The sequence below is a fragment of the Marmota flaviventris genome, chromosome 2 (assembly GCF_047511675.1).
Source record: "Marmota flaviventris isolate mMarFla1 chromosome 2, mMarFla1.hap1, whole genome shotgun sequence".
NCBI classification, from domain to species: domain Eukaryota; kingdom Metazoa; phylum Chordata; class Mammalia; order Rodentia; family Sciuridae; genus Marmota; species Marmota flaviventris.
The window spans coordinates 122,106,681-122,132,803 of record NC_092499.1 but is presented as its reverse complement, the minus strand read 5'-3'; the positions used below and the strand labels follow the sequence as shown (position 1 = coordinate 122,132,803).

Genomic DNA, 26,123 nt, shown 5'->3' with positions numbered 1-26,123 from the left:
CATAAAAGGACGGACAGACAGAAGTACCACTTCCTTCACAGTTGTAGGTACTTTCCCCTCAGGCTGATGTGATGTTCAGGGAAATGAAAGAGCCAGGACACACCCTTTTCATTTTTCTTCTCCTACGAGCCAGTTATTAAAAACCAAAACATTTTTAAAAATTTGCACACATGGGGAAAATTAGAGTGTGACTATGTATACTTATTTATTTTTAATATTTATTATTTAGTTTTTCGGCGGACACAACATCTTTGTTTGTATGTGGTGCTGAGGATCAAATCCGGGCCGCACGCATGCCAGGCAAGCGCGCTACCACTTGAGCCACATCCCCAGCCCCTGTGTATATTTATTAAGAAGATCAGAAAAGACCTGTGAAGACCTTAAGATTACATTTTGGGCTGATCCTCATTACAAAGAGAGCCTATGACATTAAAAAGAAATACAAACAATAATATACAAACAATAACAAAAACCAGTAAACCCTTGAGAAGGAAGAGAATCTTATTTTAAGAGTTACCATATTATTAGACTTAAATGCCCAGTTTTCTTACACACACACAAAATCACAAGGCATATAAAGAAAGGAGAGGGTATGACATACAGAACAAGTCAACAGAAGTATCCCTGAAAAAGACCCATTGGAAGATGTGCTAGACAAAAATTTCAAAACAGCTGTCCTAAATGTGCTCAAGAATAAAGGAAGGGCTGGGGCTGTGGCTCAGCAGTAGAGCGCTCACCTAGCATGTGTGAGCTCTGGGTTCGATCCTCAGCACCACATAAAAATAAATAAACAAAATAAAAATATATGTCCAACTAAAAAATAAATATCTTAAAAAAGAATAAAGGAAGATGTGGAAAAAGTCAAGGAAAAAATGAACAAAATGGAAATAAGTATTAATAAAGTCAGAAAACTTGAAAAGAAAACAAAAAGAAATTTTGGAGCTCTACACCATAATAACTGAATGAAAAATTGCCTAAAAGAATTCAAAGAAATTGAGCATGTAGAAGAATCAGTCAACTTAAAGAAATGGAAATCACTGAGTCTGAGTTATGACATTAATATATTTCCTATTATTATAGTGAAATCTTTAAGGTAGGATACTTTATAAAGAAAAGAGGTTTGTTTAGCTCATTGTTTTGGAAGCTGAATGTCCAGACATATGGCACTGACTCTTGTGAGGGCCTCCCTGAGTGCACCATATCATAATAAATGGCATAAATTAAGCAGATCAGCTCCCCCACCCAAAGACTCTGGCCATAATTAAGCTTCTCCTCTCATCAGATCAGTAGGATGTGTAGTTAGTGGCTTCCTTTTCCTTGTAAATGCTAGGTTTGCACACAAAAGGTGTGACAGAGTTAGTCTGCAAGTTTGTTGTACAAAAGGATATTATATATTTTCTTGGTAAAACAAAACAAAACAAAAACTTATAAAACCTATGTCTGGACTAGGGGATAAAACAGAACACTTGTCATATAAACCTCCAGGCCAACCCCCACAACTAGAAATAAAGTTTAAAAAATTTCCAGAATCTTTGTTCTGAGGAAGAATTCTTAAGCAAGAGCCACCTCTGAACCCTGCAGTCAATAAATCTGCTTCCTGAAAATTCCTCAGGTGTTCAGCCTCTTCTATCCTACTTTATAATAACAAGAAACGTGTAGGGGTGAGCATTTACCTAGTGAAATAGGAAGTCAGAACACACTGTGGTCTGAGAAGAACTACTTGAATCCTTTCTGAGGAAACACCACAGTGACCTATAAAAACTAACAATGAGTCCCACCTCTTAAAGGTCCCATCATCTCTTAACATCCAAGAAACAGCTCAATGAACTCCAAGTAATATGAACCCAAAGACAATCACACATTATAATCAAACTCTCAGAAGACAAAGAGAAAATTCTGAAAGCAGCAGGAGAGAAGTGACTCCTTTCAAGAGGGAACTCTAAAAAGAGTTCATCAGCAGATTTCTCATTAAAAAAAAAAAACAAAAAACAAAAAAACATGGTGATCCAAAGGCCAATATACACAAAGGGCTCAAGGAAAAAAGCTGCAAACCAAGAATCCTATATTTAACAAACTACCCTTCAAAACAGAAAATTTAGGAGGCTGAGATTATAGCTCAGTGCTTACAGTGATTTCCTAACATGTGTGAAGCCCTGGGTTTGATCGCCCAGCACCCCCCCACACACACACTTTTTACAGAAATTAAGGCAATTTTAGATAAATAAAAGCTGAAGGAGTACATGACCATTAGACCCATCCTTCAAGAAATATTCAAGGAAGTCCTACAGTCCTGCAGGATGAAATAAAAGAATACTAGACAGTAATTAAAATCCACATGAAGAAACAAATACTTCCATAAAGGTAAATATACAGGTAATTTAAAAAGCTAGCGTGACTAGGTGTAATGGCACATGCCTATAATTCCAGCTACTCAGGAGGCTGAGGTAAGAGGATCACAAGTTTGAGGCCAGACTGGGCAACTGAGTAAGAGCTGTATCAAATAAAAAATGAAAGGGGGCGGAAGATGTTGTCAGTAGTCTAGGGCCCCTGGTTTTAATCCCCAGTACTACAAAACAAAAACCTAATATGATTATAACAATGGTTTATAGTTCTACATTGTTTTCTATATAATTTAAGCTACTAATATATTTAGAAGAATTATTAGTTTATGTTTAGGGGTACACAATACATAAAAACATTTTGTGACATCAGTAATTGAAAGGAGTGGGGATGGAGTTATAAAGGAGCAGAGTTATTGTGTGATATTGAAATTATGCTGGAATAAATTCAATTGAAGCTGGCATAAGAGTGTTATAACTTTAAGAAGCTAACTGTAATCCTCATGGTAACCACACACACACACAAAAGCTACATAATACATACAACAGGACACAATAAAGGAATTTAAATATTTAGCTATAAAAAATGCAAAAGATGAAACAAGTGCAGAAAATGAGGGAATCTCAACTAGAAAGACACTACTGTAACATAATAAAAACCATACATACAACTCCACAGTGAATATCATACACAACGGTGAAAGATGAAAAACTTTCCTTCATGATCAGAAACAGGACAAGTGTGCTCACTTTTACTAGTAGAAGTAGTAATTCAATAATAGAACTCAACATAGTAGTAGAAGGTCTATTTTTTATAGCTAAATATTTAAATTCCTTTATTGTGTCCTGAGCAATTAGGTAAGAAACATAAAAGGCATCCAACTTGGAAAGAAAGAAGTAAAACTGTCTTTGTTTATGGATTATATGATCTTATATGTAGAAAACCCTAAATATTCCATAAAAAGATTGTTAGAGCTAATAAATGAATTTAGCAAAGTAGTAGGATATAAAGTCAACAAAGAAAAAAATTAGTTGCATTTCTTTATATTCAGTTGCACCCATTCTAAAATTCATACTGAATTTCAAGGTATGCCAAATAGCTAAAACATTCTTAAAAAAAGAAAACTGGAGGACTTACTTGTCTTGCATTCATAAATTATAAAGATACAGTATTAAAACACTATGATACTGTCATGAGGGCAAACATGTAGAACAGTGGAGTAGAATTCAGAGTCCAGAAACACACCCTCACATTCATGGTCAAGTGGCCAAGACCATTCAATGAGGAAAGGACAGTTTTTCAATAAATGGTACTGGGAAAATTGGAAAGTCACATTCAAAAAACCTTATATCACAAAATAAAAAAAATCAAAATAGAGTAAAAACCTAAATATAAGAAATAAAACTCAAAGAAGAAAACACAACAGAAAAGCTTTATAACATTGGATTTGGCAATGATTTCTTAAAGATATGACAAAGAAGAAAAAACAGACAAACTGAATTTTATAAAAATTAATACTTTTTGTATACAACCAGCCTATGTCAGCCCCCTATGCCAATATCACATTCCTTTGAAAGGAGCACAAAGGAATGAGTTCCTAAATTTGCTTAGTTAGGACAAATCAGGCTTCACAAAAGATGGGATTAGTTACCTTACTTCATGGACAAAGGAGGACAGGCATTTCAGGCAGGGGACTAGCATCAGACAAAGCTTACTGTCAGGCTCAACATGTGTGCCAAACTGCACATAGTTCATAATGTTAGGACTCAAGATATGTATGAAGCAGTTACTGGAGAGGATGCCAAATAGAATACACAGATACGATGCAGAACCTTGAGTGCTAGGCTAAGAAATTTGTAGTTATACTGTGGACATAGGAACCCCTTGAAAGAGTCTGTAAATAGAGAAGGAAGTCAGATCTACACTTTAGAAGATCACTATAAGCAATGTTGCAAATGAGATTAAGATAGAAGAAAGAAGGGTACAAAACTACTTTAGCAGGGCAATGACACTAAGGAAGGGTCAAAGAGAATAGAAGAATGAATTCCAGAGATAATCTAGGCAAGACTTAGTGAATAATGAAATGTGACTGTATTAGTCAGTTTTCTATAGCTGTAACAAAAATCTGAGAATAACAACTTAAAGGAGGAAAGGTTTATTTTGGTTCATGGTTTCAGAGGTTTCAGTCTGTGGTTGGCTGGCTCCAATGTTTCTGGGCCTGTTGTGAGGCAGAAACATCTTGGTAGAGAAGTATGGAGAAGAACAGCTCACTTCATGGCAGCCAAGAAGCAGGGAGAGAGGAAGAGACTGGGGAAAAGACACAGTTCCTAAGGGTACGCCCCAAGGACCCACTCCCTTCAACTAGGTCCCACCTCCTACAGTTTTCCCTACCTCCCAATAGTCCATTCAGTTATAAATCCCTCAGTGGATTATTCTACTGATGAGATTAGAGCCCTCATGGCTCAAGCACTCCCCTACCTCTGAACATTGCTTCACTAAGGACCAAGCCTTCAATACAAGAAGGAGGGATATTCCAGATTCAAACTGTAACAGTTTGGACCCCTCCCTATTGCTTACTTACACTTACTGTGCACTATTTAATATTTTCTCTTTTATTAAAAAATAAATACCATTGATTTCAAGACATGTAAACAAAAATAAAGATAATGGAATGTAGGATAGAAAAATAAAGAAAAATTAATGAACAGAAGACAAAAAGGAAGGAAATTAAAAAAGAATGATAAATAGAAATCATAAAACAAGATGGTAAAATTTGATTTTAAAATTCAGTAATAACTACAAAAAACATAAATTAACTGTGATTAAAAGAAAAATTTTTAGACTGAATTTTTGAAAATCCACTTTGTAGACACAATAAAAAGTTGAAAGGGGAAAAAAACTAGACTAGTTAAACATTAAACAAATGAAAGTTGGTTTGGTCAGGTGTGGTGATGCACACCTATAATCCCAGTGGCTCAGAAGGCTGAGGCAGGAGGATCATAAGTTCAAAACCAGCCTCAGCAACTTAGCAAGGCCTTAAGCAACTTAGTGAGACCCTGTCTCAAAATAAAAAATAAAAGGGCTAGGGATGTGGCTCAGTGCTTAAGCACCTCTTGATTCAATCCTGGTAACAACAACAAAAAAGTGATTTGGCTACATTAATGTCAATAAAATAGACTTGAAGACAAAAAGCAGTTTTAGGGGTAGGAAGGGTGCATGGGGGCAGGAAAGATGGTATAATAAGATAGACATCATTACCCTAGGTACATGTTTGACTGCACATATGGTGTGACACTACTTCGGGTTCGACCAGAGAAATGAAAAGTTGTGCTGCAATTGTGTACAAAGAATCAAAATGCATTCTGCTGTCATATATACCTAATAAAAATAAATTCATTAATAAAAAAGCACTATTAGGAAAAAAGGTCATTATATAGCAGGAAATTTTGCCAGAAAATAAAACATAAAGGAAATTTTTATCAGAAGATACAACTATTTAAATTTACCTGGGCTTAATAACACTGCTTCAAAACATGTTAAGCAAAAATGAACAGAAATTGTGTTGAGAATGCAAAGTCACAGCAAGAAACTTCGACATACCTCTTTAGTAACTGACAAACCTAACAGATAAATGAACAGTAAGAATATAAAAGATTCAAATAGCACATTATAACAAGCTAGACCTAATACACAAATATACAACTTTGGATTTATCACTAAAGAACCTATATTCTTCTCTAGTACACATAGATCATTTAAAACACTGTCAATAACCAGTCTTCAAAACAAATCTCAACAGACACTAAAGAATTAATATCAAGTAATTTTAAAATATTACCTTAAAATTAATTAATAAAATAAATGAAATTAGATAAGAAAACCAGAATATGTTCAAAGAAAGTACAATAAAGAAAAAAATGAAGAGGAAAGATTACTTTCTATATATGTTGAGATTAATCAAATTTGTAAAGCATGCTTGTACATTTCCATTTTAGCATTTCTAATTTTATAAATTTACTTACACATTTCACTCAAGAAAATACACTAACCACTGACTCAGAGATGAAATTATTTCTAGCTAGGTGTGGTGGCACATGCCTGTTATCCTAGCAGCTTGGAAGGCTGAGGCAGGTGGATTGCGAGTTCAAAACCAGCCTCAGCAAAAGCAAGGCCCTAACCAACTCAGTGAGACCCTGTCTCTAAATAAAATACAAAATAGGGCTGGGAATGTGACTCAGAGGTCGAGTGCTCCTGAGTTCAAGTGCTCCTGAGTTCAATTCCTGGTACCAAAAAAAGAAATTATTTCTAAAAATTCACTCTCTATTCAGTCAACAGTACTTATATGGTTGTTGACTGTGGGAAACGCACTATTCTAGGTGGTGGGATGCAGTGAGGAAAGTTAATATTCTAATAAGAATGACTTGTCCATGTATATAAATGATACAAAATAAAAATTAATAAATTTCTCATATTTCTGTGGCAGTTCAGAGGAGGGACAGATGAATTCTGAATTGTGATAGGGTAATGAATTAGGGAGGAGGGTGCCTTGAAAAATAAAAAGGATTTGAAAATGCATAGTTATAGAGAAAGGGCAGGAGAACAAATTCAAGGCAAGCAACATAATGCAAAATATATCTAACAAAAATAGTAAATGATTTTGAATAGAACACAGACCAAAGGAGAGAAGGCCAAAAGGCAGTTTGGAGCCCAATTGTTAAAGGCTCTAAAAGCTAAACTAAAAGGTGAGATATTATTTCATAGGTGGTAGATGCGTAGGTGTGAACACTGTCACTGAAGTTTTACTGTTTTTTTAGTGGGAGTAGTGATGAGAATTAGGCTCAAGAGAAACTCATTTGGGGACTATTTATATGGATTTTTAATATGATAAGTCCAAAGCAAGGTGTTAAGAAGGTTTGAGTTAGTATAATGATAATCAGAACAGAATGGACTGGAGAGATCAAAGACTTAAGTAAAAACTATAATTTGACAACCAGATGAGGAACCAATAATACAGTCAAAGGTGAGTCTGCATTTCTCAGTGACAAGATGGCTGGGATGTCACTGATAGAAACACCCCTGTGCATGAATGTATGAGTTGGCATTGAAAATGAGTTTATTACTCTTAGATATTATTATAACAGTCTATACAGCTATATTAAAAATATGGTCCTAAGATCACTGGAAAGCAATTACTTTTCTTTTTGCGGGGAAACTCTTCTCACTAAATTGCTGAGGCTGGCCTCAAATTTGTAATTCTGGGCAGCTGGGATTACAGGTGTGCGCTGCGGCACCTGGCTGCAATTACATTTTATAAAATGTGACTTAAAATAAACCTGCCATTCAATTTTCCTGAACCCTCAACCACTGAATTCCTTCCTTATCTCAGTGTTCTTTTTGTCCTCCTCATGTTCCCCAATCCCAGCCCCTCACTTCCTCCCAGGGTGCCACGCAGTTCTTTGGATACACTAATGATCACACAGAGGATGCCAATCCACTCACCTCCTGAGGCTGTGCCACATGGAAACCTGGCTTCAATCTCTATCCATCAAAACCTATGGGCATGCTTTCAACCACTCCCTAATTACTCCTCTTAAAATATAAAATTAGGAAAGAATTAGACTTTTAAATTTGGTGTGGGTTACCAGTCAAGTTGCCCATTGTCTTTCATAGGTACCTTTTAAAAAGTACACTAGGAATGCATCTATCCAAGGTACAAAGGCAGGGTGACAAACTTCCCAATTTAATGAATTTCCAAATCCCAGTGCTCCTAATTCTTTCAATTTATTTAGTGTAGACAGCTTGATGTATCAAGTACTCTGATCACAATGCAATTAAATTAGATATAACTATAAAGGATAAACAGAATCCCCCATAGGACCTCACGGAAGGTGATCACATCATGGGAGCAAACCCTCTGAGGGGATTAAGGCTAGCCTCACGGAGTGAGTTCTCATGAGAGTGGGTTGTTATAAAGTCAGGCCACATGCTTGGTCCCCTTCTGCATGTTCTGGGTTCCCTTTCTGCTCCTCCACCATGTTGTGATGTAAATGAAGGAGCCCAGAGGCCAAACCAATGGGGCCACAGGATCCTGGACTTTCAACCTCAAAAACTGTGAGCTAAATAAACTTAAAAAAAAAAAAAAAAAAAAAAAACCCATTGGCTAATAAAAAAATCATAACAGAACACAATTTTTAAACTTAAAACTCAACAACTATAGTCTCTTTAAGGATGACACTAAACTATTTTGAAATTTTTTTTAAGCAATACACACTATCTATTAGAAAAGAAGGCCAAAGACCAATGAACATCCCTTTCCCTAACCCCCCAAATAGGGTTTAGAATCACAGAACACAATTCACTCATCATAAAGTTATAATTATCAAAACTATTCGGTGTTGGTGAAAAGACAGAAAAAAATCAACAGAACAGAATAATCCATAAATAGACCCACACATATTTGGTTTATTAAGTTTTGACAAAGGTACAAAGGCAATTCAATAAAGAAGAACAGTCTTTTCACCCATGTTGTCACCACCAAGATCAAGACAAAAAAAACTATAGTATATTTTAATTATTAAATATATATCTTCTGATAAGCATTATAATTTCATTGTATAAATGCCATGTGCCATGTGCCCTTAGAAAGGATGCAGTATAAATGTATTAAAAGGTTAAACACACCTTGAAAGTTGAATCTAAAGGTCATTCCTTTCTTCTTCCTAGCTGTATTGCTTCCCTACTCTGGTGATGACTGCCTAGGTGGCCTAGTTTTTATCCTTCCTAAACATTTTTGATGACAAGACTAGAAGTTCCTCCTCTGCTGGGCTAGATAAAGTAGGTTGGAACTTCATTATAATAGAATACCTGAACATTCCTCCCCAGCATTACCTTACCCTTCTCCCTCATTTCTTGTGCCCTGTATCTACAACCTTCTGAACCCTGAGAAAAGCTGATTTGCAAGTGTTATCTTGCACTTTTCATATTTTTGGTCAAGAATAAAAGTCTTCTTTGCTGCTCATTGGCGCTTGGTCTTATTATTGGTTCCACCATTCTGAGAGGGAAAAAGGATTCAGCCTTTGGGGTCAAAAAAATATGACCTTTAGCAATTCACTTAAATTCTCATTTTCTACATACTTTTCTATTTCTTAAGTTTCCCCTGCCTCCTTCCTCTAAGGTTGCTGAGAATAAAGTGTTAAAATATAAATAAAGAACAGGGTCAACAACAAAATTTTGGGTGGGGGGGGCATTGAAGATGTTCTGTATCTTGAAGTGGAAGTTGTGGCAGTTTCATGGGTGTGACGTTTGCTAAAATTCAATTTGTGGTTTAAACAAGTGTAGTTTATCATACATGCATTATATCTTGGTAAGATAGATTTTTAAAAAACATGGTGGATGTTGAGTAATTGTTGGTCTGTTCCTCCTCCCCCTTCCCTTTATACGGTCATTTGCGGAAAAAAAAAAACACTAGGCATTATTCCCAATATGAATACTGTTCCCAATATGAAAAACCCCTAAAAACTTTTTGTTTTGTTATTAATATTAAACATAAATTGCCTTCCCTAAATTGCTAAAACTCAGAGTTCACTAAAAACTTCCAGATAAGAATGACGTTACTTACCTCTCTCCTCTCCTCTAAACCAGATCCCAATATCTTTAACTTTTCCCATAAATTTGACTTTTCTATCCTTGTATTCAATAAGAACTTAAATCTTAAATTTATATTCTATACTTCTCATTTCAGTTAAAGAGCAAACAAGTAATTCACACAAGTTGTAAAATATCTTGAGGTTGTAGGGAGTTACTCCACAAAATCTATGGGCCTCAGTGATAGTTCTTTGTGCCTAGCTCATGTACTAAAAAAGGTGTTTTTTTTTTGTTGTTTTTTTTTTAATGCCCTTAAATACTAGTCAATTAAGGGGCTGGGGATGTGGCTCAAGCGGTAACGCACTCGCCTGGCATGCACAGGGTGCTGGGTTCGATCCTCAGCACCACATAAAAATAAAATAAAGATGTTGTGTCCACTGAAAAACTGAAAAATAAATATTAAAAAATTCTCTCTCTCTTCTCTCTCTCTCAAAAAAATACTAGTCAATTAAACTCACAGGAAGTACTATACAAATACTATTTTGAATCATTTTACTGATTTTCTGCTATGTCTGTACTCCCCAAATAATGTTATTTTAAAACAATAGTGGTTAAGATTTGGTACCAACATTAGAAAAACTTAACTTTTCACTTTCTTTTTAATATACCAAGTATAAGTTTTAGTGCCAACTCAGTCTAAATTCAAAACAATGTGTCTCATATTGGGATTTTTAATTAATGAATTCTCTAGTTGTTTTGTTATTAATATTAAACATAAACTGCCTTCCCTAAATTGCTAAAACTCAGAGTTCATTAAAATGGATTATTTTCAATACTCTATATGGCTAGAAACTACCAATGCCTATTTTAAAAATAATAAAAACACGAAGAATATTTATCATATTTTCTTACATTTACATATATATGTAAATGCGCATATATATGTAAATATATGTATATATATATGTAAATGTGTATATATATATATTTCTTACACTTTTTGTTTACTTTTTCTCACTTCTCAAATAAGTTTGTAAGAAATAAAATTACCCTCTCCCCCAGTCCATTTCACTCACCTACAAAATGGGCTGGGAATAGTAGGTATCACATAACAAATCCCCCCATTCAGGCAAAATGACCTGTAACTGGGACCACAGGGCTCCTCGTGATCTAAAACACACATGCATATGGAACAGAGGAAAGCATATTAAAATACTTCTGATGCAATCAGAAACAGGAATAACCAGTCTTAGAATGAAGCAGCAATACTAAAAATTAGAATGAGGAACTTTTCTTCAAAATGAAAGAATCTTATTTCTTATTTCATAGTCACTTTGAAAGAAAAATCTATCACTTTGAGAGAAAAATGAATCCATCTTACAGATATGGTTGTTAATTATAACGGATTTAGAAGCTACATAACAGAAATAAGAAACCTCTGCATTAGTTAGATTAAAAGGCAGTGATTAGGATCATAGAATAAACAGGTCCTTCTCATTTACCACCAAGATTTTACAGTATTACTTAGAGCTTTCCTGTCCTAAGGTTGCATTTAAATTCTTCTTTTTCCTTTGATGTTTCAAATATTTAAAATCTGAAATTGTGATAGGAAAAAAATTTAGATAATTGAAATAAATTTTGCTTCCAAATTTATCTTAAAATATTCCTCTTGTATGACAACCAAAGTCAAACATGAAAAATAAAATATAATCTCATAAGGTTTTTATTTGCAAGGGAACTTTAGGTAAAAGCTAATAACTGAAAAGACTAAAATCCTAAAGTAAAACTAAAAATCTAAGTTTGTGCTTAACATATAGCCAAAACTTTCAGAATAATAAGAAAATAACCCTCCACTCCTCTTGCTTCCTTTCTCTCCCTTCTCTTTCTCCATGTCACTTCCTTCTTTCTTTCCTCTTTCTTTTCCTCACTCTTTATCTTTGATCTTTCCTTTATCTTTCTTGCTCTCTCTGCCTTCCCTCTCTCATTGGTATTTCTCTTTCCTTCTAGACTCAGCCTCATACCCCACTCCCACCCCCACCATCTCTTTACAAAAAGTTTCTTTTTTGACCACAACAGTATAGAAAAAATCAGAAGTAACTATAGTCAAATTTATTGGGTCATTATACTACTCTTTGTGATTAGGAAATTGCTGAAAACTTTATCTTTTGGCTTTAAAAGGAGAATGATACTGCTTTTAAAATTTTATCTTGGTAGTTCCTGATTGTCTAAAAATTACTTAGAATCATCTAATGTGAAGCAGACAATGACAATTCTCTCATTTAGCATTTAGTTTGGCATTTAAAGATAGTTTACTAGTTAAAAAAAAACTTTCTCTAACATTTTTGCCACTAAGATATTGATACCTGTTAAGATATAATTGTTGGGGCTGGGACTGTAGCTCAGTGATAGAGCACCTACCTAGCATGTGTGAGGCACTGAGTTCAATCCTCAGTACCTCATAAAGATAAATAAATAAAATAAAGGTATTGTGTCCATCTACACCATATATATATATGTATGTGTGTGTGTGTGTGTGTGTGTGTGTGTGTATATATATATATATATATATATATATATATATATATAAATGATAACTACTATGATCCAGATGTCTTCACAATCAGAATTTGAAAGTTTGAAACTTTCCTTTTACTTCAGAATTGAGAAAAACCTATTTCAGCATATTATAACCATAAAAGTACAAAAATGTAAAGACAGAAATAGAACTACAAAGAACTGAAGAAAAAGAAAGTAAACCAGGTAAAACTAATACTTTAAGGTTTTTTCTTTTTTACACAATGCATGCTTCTTTAAAATTAAACAACTTTTAATAATCTATACAATTTTTCAGGAATAATTTGGTTGACAAAATCCCAGTTAAAACTACATTACATCAGAATCATGGAAATCATCCCATATGATTTTCTATTAACTTTATCACAGCTGAAAGTAATGTCCTTTTTAACTAATTATATCCAGACATATATTTACTGAAATAATATCACATATTATATCAATAAAAAAACTCATCCAACCTGAATCACTATCTCTGAATCTATTTTCATTCTTTGCTCTGGTTTCAAATTTACTTATTATTTGGGAAGTTGATATTAGATATAGAGTAAGCTAGAATTGGTCAGTTTGTAAAGAACAATAAAACACATAAACCCAAAATAAAAGTTTTATGTTATATAGGAAAGTATTTCAAAACTAAAATGTTTCATATTTTGGGGAGGATTTTAGATAAGGAACAATATAATCTTGTGTTAATGTACATCTGTTGTTCTATTTCTAAATAACACACATTGACAAAAGTATAAACAGAAGAAATTACCTGTTGGCATCTTAATTTTTAAATAGTTTCATCCTTGGTCAGAAGATTAGGGTTGAAAAACAGCACCTAAAATAGTTTAAAATTAATAATTTAAGAAAAAATATTCTTTTGAGGGAGTTACATCAAATATTCTAATAGTGATACTCTTTAAATGTTGAAAGTAAGTCATTTATTTGTGAGTGACAAAATTAGTTAGATATCTATGTTTTGAATATATCAATTAAAAAATCTGTGCAGATAAAACCAAAGGATCAACATTATAAAGTATAAGTGCACTAAATACAAATCATTTCCTAAAATAATATAATTTAATCTTAAAACTTTTTGTTCTAATGCTGGTTTTTAATAAACATTTTAATGTAGTAATGTACTATATGAGAAAATGAAACATATATGGTAGTAATGAAACTGAATGACCTGAACTTTTTGCTTTTTCATAAAGCCTATTTATTAATAATCTAACTTTTAAGTAGAATCAGTAGCTTCCAATTTTTCAATTTATTGAAAATGGTCAAACAGGGAATATAAAAATCTCCAACAGCATTAAAAATTTTAAAATTTCTTTAGAACTATTAAAAGCACTTTTGAGTTTACCATACCTTGCACATTCATTTATCAATCTACACATGCCTTTCTTTAAAAAATGTTGGGCATCTGGTAAAGCCAAGTAGCTAAAGAGGCATGCTTATGTTTGAAGTTTTCTGCTATAACAGAAACAAGGAATTAAAATAAATTTGAAGAGATGAAGCATTTATACTTACATAATGATTACAATTTCTTAATTCTTTTTTATAAAATCTATTTACTTCTGACTTAAGCATAAAGATTTTGTAACAGAAATCTTAATCTACAACTTCCTATTATACAGGTGTAATTCCAAGGTCTTCTCCCAAACCCAATCATTCCCTTTCTTTCTTTTTTACACAAGCAGAGAGAAAGAGAGGGGGTAGGGGGTAGAAAGAGGGAGAGAGAAAGAGTGTATATACATATTAAAACTATTTAATTTGAAATTCTCCTTTGGAGTTTCTTTTTTCCAAACAAAAAGGGCTTACCTCAATAAAAACTTATATTCATTAAAAAATAAATTTAGACATGCAGTGTTGCAAAATTTTTGAATACTGTAAACTACAGCAGCTGTGACTTACATTTTATAACATGTCAAAAAACTGATTTATATGGCTGCAGTGTGAACCAGAGCGAGGCAGATAGACCAAGGTGTACCCAGAGGTCAGGCACCACTAAGAAAGCTCCTCTTCAGTCTACATGCTCAGAGTCACAAATGGGGCAGAATTTTACTTAGAAAAGGAGTTGTACTAAGCTATACTTCCAAATCACTGTTCGTGTTTTAAAGTTATGAATTAAATCACATTATTTAGACTCCTTACTTACCTTGGCATGTCTGGATAATTCAAGAGTACTATCTAAGTTTGTGAAGAAAAGGAATTTTTATGTGGAGCTAATGGACAATTGTTCCACAAGGCTTTTTTTTTTTTTTTTTTTTTTAAATAGTTTCCTTATATACCACATAAAATTTATTTATGATGACTTGAAGAATTTATAGAACTGAAAGATGATAATAGCTCTAATAGAACTTATAACCCCATGTCTGATTTAAAATATAATTATTGAACTTACCTACTACTGATAACAATATAATGACTTTAAAACTATGGCAAAGCTATTACATGTCCCTTAAGGAAAGTTAAATTTTAAAAATATTTTAAAATATTGACTAAAACTATAATTTTGTTAAATGAAGTACAGGGTTCTTAGATATAGCTATCTAAATTATGTCAAGTATTTAAATGGTTATCTTTTCTAAAGCCACAATTCAGACAATATCACTACTTGACTGATGTAAAACACAAAAACTAATATATTTGTTCTTTTAAAAAAAGTATCAAAATAAACTCATAATTCATACTCTGAAAACATTTCTTTTCATTACCATATATTATCTCCCACATTCAATGGCAAATTTTATATAGCTATAATCATTATATATGTATATATACACACATACTTAAGTCATTTTAGCTTATGATGTGAGAATTCCAAAATGATATTTTTATTTTGTTTTGTTTTGTTTCTGATATTAGATTGAATTCAGGGGCCTAATTACTGAGGCACATCCCCAGCCCTATTTTTTTTTTTTTTTTTTTTTGAGACAGGGTCTCACTAAGTTGCTCAGGGCCTTGCTTAGTTGCTCAGGCTGGCCTTGAACTTGCCATCTTCCTGCCTTAGTCTTCCAAGTGACGGGGATTACAGGCATACACCACCATGTCCAGCAAAATGATGTTTTGTTTTATGAAAAATCAGTATATCCTTTGTTATTTTACTTGAACTATGAAACTATTATGTTGTCTACTAACACAGAAATGACTACTAAATTGCACATGAGAAATAATTTGTGAATCTATGACTTTATCCATGACATTGAAGATGTACTTATTAAGAGATATACCATGACAGTTTTATACTGAGTTATTTTTGACACAATGCATATAAACAGCCTTTGGAGCCAAGTGACTCCAAAGTAGAAAATATAATGACTTTAAAGAGCAACATTTCACTCTAAATGCAAGCCTTGGTATTTAAGAATAATTTCTCTGTTAACCTGTCAACAAACAGCACTAGGTGGCCTATTGCCCTTAAACAAATGACAGTCTCTTGCTAGATTGGAGAATAACAGATACAAAAACAAGTAACTGCAAAAATGTTTTAGGCTGACTCCTTGTTAAGGTTTGGATCTTAACTGTTTGCCCAAGACTCATGTGCTGAAAGCATGGTCTACAGCTGATGGTGCCATTGAGAGGTGGTGGAACCTTTGAGATATAGGGCCTATTGAAGGAAGTTAGGTCATGGAGGAATGCCTTTGAAGGGGATGTGGGACTCCATCCCATTCTCTTTCTCTTTGCTCTCCAGTTACCATGAAATGGCAGCTTTGCTCCACTATGTGCTCCCTGACATTATGTTCTGCCTTTCCACAGGCCCAAAAGCAATGGAGCCACCAACCATGGACTGAAACCATGAGCCAAAATAAGCCTTTCCTCTTTTAATTTGATTTTCTCAGGTATTTTTCACCAAGACAGAAAGCTAACTCACACAGAAATTCATATATACCTTATTTTTACTTAGAATAAGGAAAAATTTTTATGATTCAATGTAATCTTATCACAAACATATGTTTACCACTACATTAACACACACACACACACACACACACACACACACACACACACACAGTTTAACTGTTAAGGAAAATCAGGAAAAGATTCCAAGATGTACAATTATTTGTGTTTAACCTTAAAAAAATGAGTGAGAGTTTGTAAACAGAGATGGATAAACATTCCAGATAGAGGAAACAGTTCCAAGGTAGTCAGATAAAAGAAGAAAAAAGTTCCAAGGTAATCAGATAATTATAGATAGATCACGGGCCAAAATATGTATAAGGTATGTGTATATGGAGACTACACAGGTTTATAAGAAAGTGGGGTAGTGGGGATAAAAGTGGCAAGAATAGGTAGTATGTATGAGGCAAGCAGAGTCCATATGTAGACTTTATCTGCAGGGCATTGAGAAGCCTTTGAAAGGTTCTTGGCAAAGGAGTGACATGGTTGTATCTACATTTTATGAAATTCATTTTGATGGAAGTATGGAAAATAGATTGGAACCTACAGAGGAAATGGTATCAGAGAAAGCAGTTTAGAAGCTATTTTAATCATCAAGAATAATGAACAAACAAAGCAATAGGAATTAAGATACCGGAGAAGGGTAATTTTAAAAATACTAAGGTGTACAACCACAAAATAGATGAGTATGATAAGAAATAAAGAAAAATCAAGGATGATTTTCAAGTATTGTTGAAATTAAACAAGTAAAGGAATAGCTATTAGAAAAAAAAATTTTTTAATATTTATTTTTTAGTTGGACACAATATCTTTATTTATTTATTTTTATGTGGTGCTGAGGAGCGAACCCAGGGCCTCGAATGTGCTAGGCGAGCACTCTACCTCTGAGCCATAACCCCAGCCCCTAGAAAAATTAATATTAAAAACCACAAGATACAATTTCATACCCACAAGAATGATTAAACAAAAATGATAGACAATAACAAGTTCTGACAAGGACATGGAGGAACTAGAGCACTCATACATTGCTGGTGGGACTACTATTTAGGCAAATAGTTTGAGAATTTCTTAAAAAGTTAAACATAAGTTTATCATATAAATGCATCCAAGAGAAATGCAAATGTATATCCCACAAAGACCTGTATATAGATGTTTAGAACAGCTGTATTCATAAAGGTCCCAAACTGGAAATCATCTAAATGTCTGTAACTGATGAGTGAATAACCAAAATGTTCCATGGCAAGTCAATGGAATACTACTTAGCAATAATAAGGAATTTTGTATTAGCTTTTTTTAATATTAATTCATGTTTTAACATGCACTAAGTGAAAGAAGCCATTTATATTTATATGAAATGTCTAGGAAAATCAAATCTATATGGCTAGAGGGTAGATTTATGGTTGACTTGAGCTGGAAACTTAAAGTAAATGCAAATAATCATATATTTGATATATTTTAAATCATTTCTATCTGGGCAAAGTGGTGCCTACCTGTAATCCCAGCAACTCTGGAGTCTAAAGCAGGAGGATCACAAGTTTGAAGCCTAGTAAGACCCTGTCTCAAAATAAAAAATAAAAGGGCTAGAGATGTGGCTTAGTGGTAGACATTCCTTAATACAATGTAAATGCTATATAATAGTTATAATACTACATTGTTTAGGAAATAATAACAAGAAAAAGACGTGTCCACATTCAGTATAGATGCAACAATTTTTTAAACTATTTTAGATCCCCAGTTGGTTAAGTCCACCAATGTACCATGTCTTAATACAGGCCAGATCAGTTCACAGACTGATTCTTTATCATGTGAAACAATCAATTGTGCCATTAGCCTTCCTTCTATCTTTCTCCTCCTACTCCCTTCTTCGTTAGCTATATCTTGATTCTTATATCATGAATATTAACATTAAATGTAAATTTAACATTTACATTTTGGTCCATAACCCTAATAAAGTCTTTCGTACCTTGTCTCTAATTTTACTCTAAAAGTTGAAAAGCAATAGAAGTAGTTATATTATTATTATTATATAATTATCATTCATGACAGATCCAAGAAGTACATAAGAATAAAGTTTCCTCTTATTTCATATCATGATACCACTTATAATATTCCAAGCAGCAAAATAAAATAGATTCTCTTTTCTCAAACTTGGTAAGATGATTAAAATCATATCACATTTTAATTCGCATATATTTATACTATGTTTTTCTTATACAACTTTTTCTTATATTGTCTTTCTTTTTGAAGGGGAGGCTAAAGAATAATGTGCTTTATCATAGTATAACAAATATTAGTTTCTTAATCATGCTATTTATTTCATGTAGTCATCTTGTTTTCTGAAACATCCCTTCCAAAGCTCAAATTTGAATTGAATATTCTCTAAAATTGTATCTGAATGCAACTATCTTTCCAAAAATTTCCCTTCAGTGATTTTCTGGATCGATTCTAGTTTCCTACATCCTCTGTTTTTTGTTGTTGTTTGTTTGTTTTTGCTAGAGTCCGTCATCAACCAACTCCCTAAAACAGGGTGCAGCAAAAACATTAAGTTCCTGTATGACTACAGACATTTTTCTTTTGTCTTCGCAGCTAAATGAGAGTATTGGGCTAGTCATGTTGATTTACACTGAAAATAATTTAGATATGCACACTATCTTTTTTCAGTATCCAGAAAAGTCTGTCTGATGCCAATCTAATCATTAAAACTTTTTAAGTTACTAGTTTGTCCCCTCCCCTGAAGTATTTAAGATCTATTTTTTGCTCAGGGTTCTAAAATTTTATGAGAATGTTACCTAGCCTTATCCTCAAAAATTTTTCTCAAATAGTGCTAGACAGCCATTTGGGCCCTTCCTATTTGAAGGCTTATGTTCCTTACATCTTGGAAAATTCATCTATTATTTGTTTTAATAGTTTATTTCCTTCCATTATAAAACTTCTATAATTTCTAGGTTTATTTCCTTCACTTCTGTATTTTGTCATATTTTCTTTCTATTTTTTTAAACAATGTTCCAGAGGGGTTTCTTTTTAATTTATTTATTTATCTTTACTTTTTTGGTAGCTGCAAATAGACAGTATGCCTTTATTTTATTTATTTATTTTTATGTGGTGCTAAGGATAGAACTCAGTGGCCAGACAAATGCTCTGCCACTGAGCTACAGCCCTAGCCTCCAGAAGGGTTTTTTGTTGGGAAAAGTATAAACGGCAGCCATACCCCAGAGAAAAAACCCCAACATGGCGCCTAAGCACCTCTTCTTCCTACCTTCTTCTTTTCTGCAGTGGCGCAAAAAGTTCCCGCCCGTGTGAACTCTCCCGCCGGTGCCAATTTCAAATCTCGCTGGCGGGGAACCTTAGCCCCAATAAGAACTAATTCCTGGGCTCCGGAGCTGATATCTGAAAGAACTTGCCAATAAACGGGTTGCCTGCCATTTATCTAAGCCCTACCATCTCCCCCTTAGTTCTATATAAGCACACTGCTTTTTGCAATAAAATTGGAATTCTCCCGGCGAAGTGTCTTTGTGTGGGGAATTCTTTCATTTTTCAACTGTACTTTGTATCCCTGTTATTGACCTTTTTTAAGATGTTAGTAATATTTTTCATCTATAAAGAGTTCTTTGTTCTCTTATTCATTTTCTACAGCTTTTCTTGTTTAAGGAAGGCAACAGCATCTCAAATCTTTCACAACATACTGGTTATATCTCTCACAATATACTCCAGGATCTCTTTAGCTCCCTGCATTACATTACTTCCAGGATCAGTAATTGTTATCTTGGTCTTATTGCTCCAATAAGTTGATTTTCCTCAAATATCTGTTAAGCCTTGGTTGTGTGCTCAGATGTCTTGGTTGTTTATTCTTGGTTGACTATTCATTCCCAGCAAGAGGTGTGTATTCCTCTGATGTTATGTAAGTACATCTGTTTCCCAGTACACCTCAAATTCTGAGTGGGAAGTAGGCTTAGGTACTCTGTGTACCTGGTAGAACATTTGATTGGCAGGTTTATTTTCAGGAAAAGCTATAAGGAGCCAGCTAGCAGACTGCAGAACTATCAGATGACAGAATGAGAAGGAGCTTCTTCTACAGCAAAGTACAGACCACAAGCCAGATTGTTTTTGTATGACCTTTGAGCTAAGAATGTTTTTAAAAACATTTTAAAGAGCCATAAAAGCCAAACAAACATTAAAAAATACATGGGGGTGCTGGGGTTGTGGCACAGTGGTGGAACACTTGCCTAGCATGTGTGAGGCACTGGGTTTGATTCTCAGCACCACATCTAAATAAAATAAAGGTCTATTGACAACTAAAAAAAAAAAACCCCAAAATTAAAAAAAAACAACACATGGGGATATAGCACAAAAACAGCTATGACTTGAATGTTTGTGCTTCTTCCAAAAATCTATCAACTATTTTAAACTGGGACCTTTAGAAGATCACAGGGACTAAGGCCTTTAAAAAAGAGGGTGCATACAGCATTCAGAGTTTTTGCCCTTCTACTCTCATTGTCATGAGAGGACACTGTGCTCCTCCCTCCAGAGGACGCAGCAACAAGGGGTCATCTTGGAAGATGAGCAGCTCTCATCAGACACTGAATCTACTGGCCCCTTGATCATAGACTTCCCTGTCTTTCTAGAACTGTGAGAAAATAGAGCCATGCATTGCTTATCAATTCTGAGAAATGTGTTAGGAAATTTGTCCTTGAGAAAATATCATAGAGTGTATTTACACAAACCTAAAAGATAGAGCCTACTGCATACCTTGACTACACAGCATAGCCACTGCTGTATCTGTGGTACTATGTTCACTGAAATGTCACTATGTGGTGAATGATTATAAATTTCTGTTATATATAAATTATCTAATTGATGGTACTTTTAATAACAGCAAGACAAATCATAGTCTTATATGGCCTGAAAATCTTCAGATATTTACCATCTGATACTTTACATAAAGAGTTCTAGTCCCTGTTCCAGAGCCAACAATCATGTTGAAGTCCCGATTTCATTAAATTTCTTTAGGAAAGAGATTCCCGCCACCCCGGGGCAGATATACCTGACTGCCCTCCTCCCAGTCTATTCTGAAAGGGAGGATATGTGGGTGGGGTCTATTATCAAGGCTGTTTTGTATATTGACCTTCAATTACTGCTCCACCTAATGCATTCAGTCTTATTACTTTTGCTCTTAGTATTGCATAGTAAGTCTAAGATTAAGTCTCTGTGGGGTTCTACCATGGAGAAAACTCTCCAAGTCACTATGGCCTCTTTATAGCACATTTTGGGCTGTGGTTTCAGCCTTCCAACATTAATTTACATCTTCCAGAAAACTAAAGAAATCACATGTCTGTTGGTAATCTTTAACTCCCCTTTCCCTTTTCTTGTCATTTTCATATGTCCCTAACCTATTTTAATGGAGCTTAGGTTGAGACAAGAGCATAACTAATATGTGCAGTCTATCAACTTGATCCAGAAAATCAGTTCCCACTATTCCACTCCCACCTCTGACAAATAGCTACAGATTAGAAAGGGGTGTTTATAAACTGGTAAAAGTAACTACTGGTAAAATTAAAAACAGAATATGCAAATTTCAAAATACTAGTAAAGATTTAAAGAAATAAAATGTGTAGTAAATGCTATTAATTATTAATAAGGAAGAATTTAAAAATTACATGAAGATGACTAAGGAATATAAAAGATACATCACTTATTGATTTACATTTTTTGTCAATCGAGATAAAAGGAAAAATCAACTATGTGTTGCTCCAAGAAAAACACCCAAAATTAAATATCAAGATTACAGAGCATGAGCCAGATGGGGTGTTATCTGTCTGTAGGCCCAGCTCTTATAAGGCTGAGCTGGGAGGATCACTTGATCCCAGGAGTTTGAGACCATGATAGACAATGACATTTGAATTCTATGAATAGAATTCAGTGATATTTGAATTCTGGGCAACATGGTGAGACTTCATCTCAAATGACAACAACAACAACAAGGATTACAGAAGATGAACAACAGAACCTAGGTTGTGATATGTCAGATCAATTAGTTTAAGGCAAAAGTAAATAAATAGAATCATGATGAAAGTTCATTTTACATTAATAGAAGGTATAATTTTAATGAAAATATCATAAACCATCTTGTACTACATAACATTAAAATTAGAATTTAATGAAAATTAAATGAATTAAATAATTTAATAAAATTACATATCAGATAAATTAAAATCTTTAAACCAAACTTAGATATGAAGAAAAATGAACAGAAATACTAAACTAATAACGATTTATCAACATTTCTAGTTGTCATAAAATAAGGATACAGAAGATAATAAAAAAATAAATAAAATGATAGCTAACTTTTGAGTTCTCATAAAGCTAACTGCTTTTTATTTCGTTTACTCTACAAGAATTCCAAGTTAGTATTCTAAGGAATCCTTGACCAAGATCAAAAAGAAATTCACTATCTTTTTCCAGGCCCTAATTAATAGCTCTATTTCACAAACAAAAAATCAAGATTAAAAATTCAAAAATCTAAGGGGCAGAAATCAGTCAAAATTCATTTCACTACAGATTCCTTTATTTCTATGCAGGTTAATATTATGCTATTTTCAGATATTGCCTTATGGTTTGTAAACATTTGACTAGTAAGATTCTCCTTGCAATGCCTGGGCAGTTAAATTCCCCACTCTCTGTCAGTCAGTATTAGAAGGGATGGGGGGAAAATGTTCATCCACAGTTAAACTCTGTAGGCATGACCTGAAAACTGTTTCCTAAAGGGACAAATGACATGAACTCCTATTCTACAACAGAGTTTTAGTTATAATCTGCAATTACAACTTTTCTCATTTGAGATACAAGCCCTATTCTTTTTTTTTAAAAGAGAAAGAGAAAGAGAGAGAGAGAGAGAGAGAGAGAGAGAGAGAGAGAGAATTTTAATATTTATTTTTTAGTTTTCGGCGGACACAACATCTTTGTTTGTTTGTGGTGCTGAGGATCGAACCCGGGCCGCACGCATGCCAGGCGAGCGTGCTACCACTTAAGTCACATCCCCAGGCCACAAGCTCTAGTCTCTTTAAATTTTTTTTTTTTTTTTTTTAGTTATCAATGGACCTTTATTTTATATATGGTGCTGAGAATCGAACCCAGGGCCCCATAAATGTTAGGGAAGGAATTCTACCAATGAGCTGCAATCCCAGCCCAAGCCCTATTCTTTAAAAGAAATAATACAAAGTAGCAAGTTGATTTAATATCTTCAGAGATCAAGCTTTAATAATTCTGAAGGACATTTATGCTTCCATTTCCTTCAATTTTTTTTTTTTTTTTTTACAAAAAGTAGCTTTTGGAATAAAACAATCAACACCATGAAGTATTATGCCCTAAAAATCCAATTCATCAAATTCATTGCTTCCTAGATGAAGAACTGTCAAACTGTGAATGATCAAAAAATCTGCTACTTCAAAATCAGATTTTTGTGAGAAATTTATAGTTTAGAGCAAATGTCAGCAAACTATGCCCTATGGATCAAACCCAGCCCTCCACCTATTTTTTTATGGATTTTGAGCCAAGAATAGCTGTTTACAGTTTTAAATAGATGGGGAGAAAGGATATTTTGTGATATATAAAAATTATATAGAATTAAAATATCACTGTCTATAAATAAAGTTTTACTGGAATATGATCACATATTTATTTACATAGCATTTATGGCTGTTTTTTCACTACAACACAGAATTAAGTAACTGCATTAGATATTGGCCCACGAAACCTGCATATTTACTGTTTGGTACTTTACAGGAAAAAAATTGCCCACCCCAGCTCAGAGAAATTAGGTAACTTTCTCGTGTGTACATAGCTTAAGTCTGAAGAGTATAGTATCAAAACATGAACATGACCATCTAACTCTAAATCCCTGCCTCTAACTCTAAAAACAGAAAGTACACCTGCTTGCCCAGCAAAATAATGTTATGAAACATGATTTTATCAAAAATATCACAATCTGATCAAGTCTCCATCAGTTAAGATATTTCTGCCTGCAAACATAAGTCAATGAGAAATAAAAACATGAAAATTCTCAAACCATTAGATGAAAATGAGGGAGGGAGACGGGAAGATGTGGGGGATAGTGGTGGTGAAAATCTGACCAACTTAAGGGAATAAAAGGCAAAAAGAAAACAGAAAATTTAAAGAGCATAAAATAAGTTGACAGTAAAAATTCCATAAAATCAGTAATCAAAATTCTCAGATTAAAAGACAAGATTTTAAATTGAGTACAATAAGACACATTTAACATCCAGCTTTATTTTCAAGAGACATATCTAAACAAACTGACAAAGTTAAAAAAGAGAACAGAAAAAAGATACCACAGCCAAATGCTAACCTGGCATACTTAACAATAACAATATCAGACAACAGATTTTAAGGCAAAAACTATGAAATGGAACAAACAGGAATACCTTATGCTTTTAAAATATACAATTCATCAAGAGAAAATAATGTTGTTATGTATCTAGCTACACTATTTTGAGATGAATATATAAAATAAAAATAGATAGAAATACAAGAAAAAATGGGTAGATCCACAGACACACCGTAGGATGTTAACATGCTTTGTTTGGAAGCAAACAGAAGTGATAGAGTAAGGAAAAATAGTAATACAATTAACAAGCTTGATCTGACAAATACCATAGATCTTTGTACTCAAACAGAACATACTTTTTCAAACACACTTCAGAAACTATAAAAACTTCCAGCTAATAGATCATTTCAGTTTTATAACTAGAGACTACATTAAAACCAGTTTTTCTTCCATTTTGACACTTCACACTGTCTGGACAATTTTGTGGAAGGCAGACAATTCAAGCTATAATTCCACATTTGGTCTTCAAGTATTTCAGTTAGCCATCTCGAAAATCCTCAAGAAACATAAATGTAAGCAAGACATGGTACTGTTCATTAAAAGTTGTTAATTCCATAAAAGGAAGCTTTTGCATTTTTATAGAATGATGAGGCCACTCTTAACTTTATATGGGAAAAAGACTAACATTTTTATAGATTGGTAGAATGTTAAATACCAAAGCTTTCACTACAAATTGATACAAAAACACAAAATCAGTACTTTTTAGAAAAATAAATACCAATTTATTTTTGTTTGTTGGTGGAGAAGAATAGAAATGACTTGCATCATATTTTTAATAAATAGAAAACAAAAAGAAGTAATTTTTATACAAAGCCACTGTCTATGAAAGAAAACATGTGTAACTATATTTTTGTTGAAGCTTTACAAGAGAGGTTTTATTAAACACATAAGTTAAAGTGACATATGAAATCATTTAGCACCATTAATATAAAATTAATTTCATCCTAAATCTCACTTAAGGGAACATACAAAATGGCACATTTTACAAAATTAGACACTAAAATGTCAAATGCTAAGGTCATTTTCTCAAGGTGCCACAATCAATGAAAAAAAAATGAAAGAAGAATTTTGACTGACAATAATACAATCACTTAAACATTCATCAATATATTGTTTTTCTCCCTTGAAAGCAATAGCTTCAAAGGAATGCCATCTAAGTGCTTTGGCTATATCTCATATTCTCAATTTGATATAAATTATAATTTATCACTAGTTGGAAGAGTGCTAAAGCTGTATTTATGAGAATAATCTCTGTGGCTAAGAATTACAAAACTAAAAAAAAAATAACAACAAAACAAAAAAACCTGTGTTTTGTTGTCAAAAGAGAGCACTA

The 26,123-nt window shown here is 33.5% G+C and overlaps 1 protein-coding gene across 30 annotated transcripts in view; it reads right to left on the bottom strand.

The window, feature by feature from the left end:
- The window catches only part of Nrg4 (neuregulin 4), a 191,387-nt gene that overhangs the window by 99,876 nt on the left and 65,388 nt on the right, over positions 1-26,123 (bottom strand). For 27 of the 30 annotated variants that reach the window (XR_011706706.1, XM_071608521.1, XM_071608533.1 and 24 more), the window contains 2 exons: positions 13,259-13,324; positions 11,001-11,094 (listed from right to left, as the gene is read on the bottom strand). Coding sequence is in view for 29 of the 30 variants with exons in the window: in XM_071608521.1 (XP_071464622.1) it covers positions 11,001-11,094; positions 13,259-13,268 (104 nt within the window). In the remaining variant the exon portion in view is untranslated. Of the gene's footprint in view, positions 1-11,000; positions 11,095-13,258; positions 13,325-17,879; positions 17,944-26,123 lie in introns of all 30 variants that reach the window. The other 3 variants (XM_071608514.1, XM_071608510.1, XM_071608518.1) reach the window with 1 other exon arrangement.